The 6000-nt window shown below is 58.5% G+C and overlaps 1 protein-coding gene across 1 annotated transcript in view; it reads right to left on the bottom strand.

Moving 5' to 3' along the window:
* Nucleotides 1-264: 264 nt before the first annotated feature.
* KAZN (kazrin, periplakin interacting protein) overlaps nucleotides 265-6000 on the bottom strand; it is a 306938-nt gene continuing 301202 nt past the window's right edge. The window contains exons 12-15 of the mRNA XM_040987941.1: nucleotides 4387-4488; nucleotides 3773-3939; nucleotides 2013-2127; nucleotides 265-479 (exon numbers count right to left, since the gene is read on the bottom strand). Coding sequence (XP_040843875.1) covers nucleotides 315-479; nucleotides 2013-2127; nucleotides 3773-3939; nucleotides 4387-4488 — 549 coding nt within the window. The 3' untranslated portion in view covers nucleotides 265-314. The remainder of the gene's footprint in view (nucleotides 480-2012; nucleotides 2128-3772; nucleotides 3940-4386; nucleotides 4489-6000) is intronic.

Raw genomic sequence — 6000 nt, 5'->3', positions numbered from 1 at the left:
AGCCCCTATCCTCCCAGGTGGCTCAGTTCAAGGCTCTCAGAGGGACACTAGGGCTCTTCAGTGACTGACCACTCTGGGATGAAGCCTGCACAGCTTGGATGCTGGGGGCAGGGGTGGGGGATGGACGCACCCTGGGGTCAGGCTCCAGCTGAGCGGGCTATTTGGGCATGGACCGCGGCCTCTCTGACGGCTGCTGGAATTTGTGCAGGGGTGGGGGTCATCGCCAGCCAGGGTCGGGGGAGTAGGGCCTGGGTGTCGGCTGCCCTCTCCCTAGCTCTCCCTCCGTGGTAGCGTCTGGTTGAGCCCTGGGGACCTCACACGTTGGTGACCTCCAGGCTGTTGTAGCCGTCTAGCCGGCACTGCTCGGGCCTGCCCTGGAGGTCGTCGTCACCACAGTCTTCGTTTTGAAGGGAGCCGTAGTCATCGTGGAAGTCGGGGTCTTTGCTGCTGAAGCCCCTTCCTATCTTCCCCAGAGGCAGCTAGAAGGGCAGAGGGCAGGAGGAGGAGAGTGTTGGCAGGTGGTGCTGACTGCTGTGTGATGGGAGCAGCCCCCCAGCCTCTCTGTGCTCCTTCGTTTGGGAACAGCAATCCTGTGCCCAAAGACCCCGGGAGCAGTTTGTGCATTAACACCAAGAGAAGGTTTGGTCTTCCCAACAGGAATCATTCATCCGGCTACCAGGGTGAGGTTAAGAGTTGCCACTCTGATTGTCCATGGCCGTCTCTACCCTCCCTCCCTATCCAGCAGGGGAACAGGTGTGCTGGGAACACCTGTGAGAGTGCCAGAGCAGGGATGTGACATCAAACTGCTGTGTTCCCACATCCCAGAGGAATGTTCTAGCAAATACCTACGGCGGGGGAGTGGCAGACAGAGTGTGGGCTTTGGAAAGGCACAGAGCAAGGCGTGGACCCCTGCTTTGCCACTTCATGGCTGTGTGGTTGTGGCCAAGCCTTCCATCAGCCCTGCCATCCTGAGGCTCAGCTACAACCTGGGAAGGGTAATTGTGAGCTTGCAGATATGTGAAGGGTGGAAATTCCTTCTCCAAAACCTGCTATTGGGTACTGGCATGCAGAGGCAGCTGGCACATGGGAACCATGGCTGTCCCACACAGCGGCCCTCTGAGTGGATCCACAGCCCTGGTGTGGGAGTCGTGGCCATATGCATGGCTGTGGGCATGCATGGCTGCCTGCCTTTCTAGGCCAGTGTCTCCTTGGCCAGCTCTGCATAACTGCTTCTCTAGGAAGCCTAATTTCTTTGGGATGGCTTTCTCCCTGGTTCCTGCCGTGAGATTTTAATGCTTCTGCTGCATTGTCTAGCAGTGTATGTCCACAAGGACACACATGATGCTTTCAGGAACCTTGTGGGGGACAATGTGGTCCCAACATGGTCTCGACTGCAGTATCTCCTGGCGGGGGTGCTTTCTTCTGCTCACGCCCCCACACTGGCTGCATTTAGGGCGATGATGGGGACACAGCCTGCACACAGACCGTGTTTGCTGAGTGAGCAGAGATGTTGCCCTCTCCCGCGCTGTTATTGAAGTCTGCACATGCGCATTGAGGAACCTGCCTTCATCAGGCTCTCCATGGTCAGACCCCATGCCCACTTGGTTAGGGTTACCAGAGGGTCAGCTCTTGTTCCTGGTCAGACTGAGGGAGGGCACACTCTAAGTGGCTGTGCAAGAACCCTCCTGGTGCCTGGGCTGCAGGCAGGTGCCCTGGCACCCAAGACTGCCAGCCTTAGGGGTTTGGGAGAAGTCCCAGAATCTGCAGCACCACCCTGCCCCCATAATACTTCTGCTGCAAGCAGGAGAGACCTACACTTGCAGCGACACCCCGGCAGGTCTGGAAGCAGGTGTTGTGTTTTGCCTCTGGCCCAGAACATCAGCAGGTCCCTTGAAGGTGGCAGCTGGGTATTCTTCCTGCAACCTGGCTCCACCCCAACCCAGGCTCACCCAGGAGGCCCCAAGGTACATCTGCACCAAGGCCTCTCCCAGGTGGATGCATGAGCCACTTACCCGGCTGGACTTGTACTTGGTACTACCACTGTTTTCTTCCTTTCCTGCCCTGGTGATGCTGGGGGCCCTCCCGGGGGGCGTCCCAAAGCGCTCAGCCTCCCGGATTCCTGTGGAACTGGAGGAGAGACCGCTGGGGTGAGCAGGGGCACTGGGGCAGAGCCACGCCCCCTCCTGCTCGCCCTGCTGTGACAAGGACTGCATGTGCTGGGATGGAGGAGGAAGGGAAGGGGAGGGGAGGAGGAGGGCTGCTCTATAGACCATCACTGCACTGGACACTGTGTGGCCCTGACAGGGGACCCACAGATGAGTGGACCGTCTTGTCTTCCAGGAGGGGAAAGGAAGCCGGGGAGTGGGGAGGGGACAGAGCCATTCTCCCAGGGTTATACAGTGGTGAATGGCAGAGCCAAGATCCCACTCAAGTTTCCGTGCTGGCCAAGTCTCATGGTCACCTGAGCAGTGTGTTGCAGGCCTCAGCAGGAAAGGGGAGCTGCCAGGAGGGTTCCCACATTGTGGTAAGCCTAGGTGACCTGAGAAACATCCAACAGGTCTCCTCCGGATGCTCCACACTTGTGACATGTCCCCTGCCTGACCTGGTGCCTGAAATGACCACCCTCCCCTCACCCCATCTCCCCACATGGAAAAACTTCAGTTCCAGTGTGATTTCGCCAGTCTCAGCCTGTGAGGCCAAGTAAAGCCAGGCAGCAGGCTTCAGCACTTAGCAATGCCCACTTGTATGTCTGTGGCTGGTGATGGCTTCTGGCTTCTGGTTGCAGTGAGAGCTCCCAGGTCACCCAATTTTCCAGCCTTCTCTCCTCCCCTGCACCCTGCTTCCTGCCCTCCTCCCCAACCCAGGCTGCCCTGGGCCCGGGTGAGGATTGTTGTGGATACAAACACCAAAACATAAAGGCCTCCTTGCTTCCCTCCCTGTGTGGTGTTCCGCTTCACTGGGGACTCTTGTGGGGACCAAGGGAATCCCTGATCATCCTGGGACACCCATGAGTCTGGATCCCTCCATGGGGAAAAATGACACCCTCTCCCTGGCTCACCCTCATACACGAGACCATGGGTGGCGAAGGACCTGAAGCTCTGAGCTCATTGGTCACAGGCAGCTCTGAGCATCCTGCTCCCCCGTGGCGGTCAGGCCTGGCCACTGTCACCAAGGCCACCCTCTCTGCTTTATACAGAGCATGGGCTGCAGGAGGCCAGAGAAGGTGTTGGCTTGTCCTGCACCTGCTGACTCAACCCCTCGCAGCACGTAGCTCTCGGCAGCAGGCCTGGGGCCCAGGACCAAGAGCCCTCATGATTCTGCCTAGGGGTCTTTGGACCTCACTCGGAGACGAGCTTGGCATCAGCCTGCTTGGGGCACGGCCAGGACAGTGGGACATGGTCTATAATAACCGCCCTTCTCCCAAGCTTCAGATTCTCCACCCACATCATTCAGGGAGTGGCCCAGCCGCGCCCCAAGGCCCACGTGTTTTGAGGGGTTCAGTGTGTAGGTTGGAGATAGAAGGTCTGAAGTTCAGATCTTGGGTCTGCCAGTACCATCCACAAACCCTGAACGAGCTTGGCCAAGAAACCACCTTCAATACCTGCCTGTTCCGTTGGAACTTTCCTGTCTCTGACCTTTCAGCCCAAACCCTTCTTCCTTGTGGCTCTGATTTCCCCTCTTGCAAGGGACAAATCCACTGACGCCTGGGGCCCAGCCCCAGAGCTGCCCAGAGCCCCGGCAGAGCCCTGGCCTGGGTGTGGCCCGCACTTACTTGGCCGGGTGGAAGATGGCGCTCATCTCCTCAGCCAGGTGCCTCCTGAGGATGTGTTTCCCGCTGGGGATGCCCAGGGCGGTGGCCATGGCCTCAGCGTTGAACGTGGGTTCCAGCATCAGCACGGCACCATGCACTCCGCTGTTGGTCAGGTTGTCTGCATACTCCTGAGGGCAAGGACGTGAGGCTGGTGAGCCCGGGGTGGGGAATGCGAGTGGGGCTGCATCCCTACAGCAAACACTTGAGCCCTGGAGACCAGGGTTTGCTTATGTGGGAAGGGGGCCTCTTATCTCGTACCCTTTAGGAACTGTAGGGGTGGATATCTTAGGTCATTGACATGGCCCTGACCCCAGCAGGCAAATATGAGGGGTGCTGCAGCTGTTTGCACCTGCTGGCTCAGCACCCCCTCCTCACATGAGAGGAGCATAACACGGAGGCCTCATCATCATGGTGGGGCAGAGGGTGAGGAGCTGGCTCCTGGGGAGGGACAGACAGGAGTTATCCTGCTATGGTCCCCATGGAAGGGCCCTTGATTTGCACACAGATGTGCATGGGGTCTGCATGTCTGGGGGTCACCCCCCAGCACTGCCGCCACCATCCAGGCCACCCCTTACCTTCAGGTCGATGTCTCGCACCCACTTATGTACCCGCTGGTTGGTCCAAACCACGGGATCTGTATTCTGGGTCTCGCATCGGGCCCGGCGTTCCTGGAGAGCCTTGCAGGGGTAGGGGCAGTAAGAGTCAGTGTGGGTGGGCAATGGGGAGGGGCACAGGAAGGTCACAGGGCAGAGCGAAGGGTTCCCGGTGTCGCCACATGGAGTTTCACGTGCCTGTGTGATGAGTCCCAGCTAGGCCATCTGCAGCTGCTTGGGCCACACAATCCTGTGACTCCAGCTCTCACCTTGGGAGGCGTGGTGAGGTGTCTTGTGGGTGCTGGAGCCAAAGGCTTGGGGCTGAGGGAGGCCCAGGCAACTCCCCCACATCCCTGGATTACCTTGGAGAGCAGGCACTCAATGACTGTTTGTCCAGGTCTTTCCCAGGTGGGGCCAAGACTCCTGGGACCTATGCAGCCTGGGTACTGTGAGTGTCACTCCATATGGACTGTTCCATGATGCCCTACAGAAAGGCTGGCCCACCGTCTGCCCACAGGCTGCCTGGGGTTGGGCTTCTGGACTCAGTGCTTCCGCAGAGGATGCAGCCTCACTGGGGCTCCCTCGCCTGCAGCCCCCAGCTGCCCTGTCCCACTCCCTAGCCTGTCATTGTCCATATCTGCTCCTTCTGCTGGACCCTGGTTCCCAGAGTCAGGGCCATGTGGCTCACACCCATGCCCAGGCCCTGTGGCGTGACAGGTAGGTGCGAGGTACAATATTTATGAAGGGAGGGGAATGAAGGCTCAGGCAATCTGTGTCTGCCACTCTTCTCCCAACCCCGTGTTGTGTGGGCTCTGACATCGCACAAGGAAAAGTCGTGTCTGAACACAGTCCCACAGTGCTCAATAGTCACACTGACCGTCCTCCCCCACAAATCTTGGTGAATGCATGGGGAGACAGGGAGCTGGTGGTCTGTACATTCTGGCTGGGAGGGTTCAGCATCAAGGGGCATGCAGAGTCCAGACTTGTTGCTGTGCCCCAGGCCTGGCTACCCTGCCCAGCAGCCACCCCCTGGCAGTCACTTCCCTGCTGCTCGGGGCCAGTCCCTGCCCCTCTGCCTGCTCTTCTCTCTGCTGGGCCCCGTCTGCCCTCCTGTCTGCTCCTGGAGCCCGCCCCTGTGTCAACTTCCTAGAACGTCCCCCACCGCCGAATGCTTTACTGGTGCTAGCCTGGCACCGGCCATGGAGCAGTTGTTGGAAGGAGAGAGGGATGAATAAATGGATAGCTAGATGGAAGGGAGGAAGGCAGGGAGGGAGGAAAGGAGGAAGAAAGGAAGAAAATAAGGAAGTATGGGAGGAAGGAAAGAAGGAAGGGAGGGAAGGAAGGAAGAAATGATGAATGGAAATATTGAAGGAAAGATGGATGGAGGGAGGGATGCATGGATGGATGAAAAGGAGAAAGGAAGGCAGGGAGGGAGGACGGGAGGGAATAAATGGACAGAAGGATTAAGTGAAAGTTGGAAGGAAGAAAGGGAGGAAGGAATATTTGGAACGGTGGATGGGTAGGTGAGCGGGCAGATGGATGGGTGGGAGATGGATGGGTATGTAGGTGGATGGGTGGGTGGACAGGTGAACACAG

The sequence above is a fragment of the Ochotona curzoniae genome, unplaced genomic scaffold, assembly GCF_017591425.1.
Source record: "Ochotona curzoniae isolate NIBS_2020 unplaced genomic scaffold, NIBS_Ocur_1.0 contig_4792, whole genome shotgun sequence".
Classification (NCBI taxonomy): domain Eukaryota; kingdom Metazoa; phylum Chordata; class Mammalia; order Lagomorpha; family Ochotonidae; genus Ochotona; species Ochotona curzoniae.
This window is presented reverse-complemented; position numbering and strand designations above follow the sequence as displayed.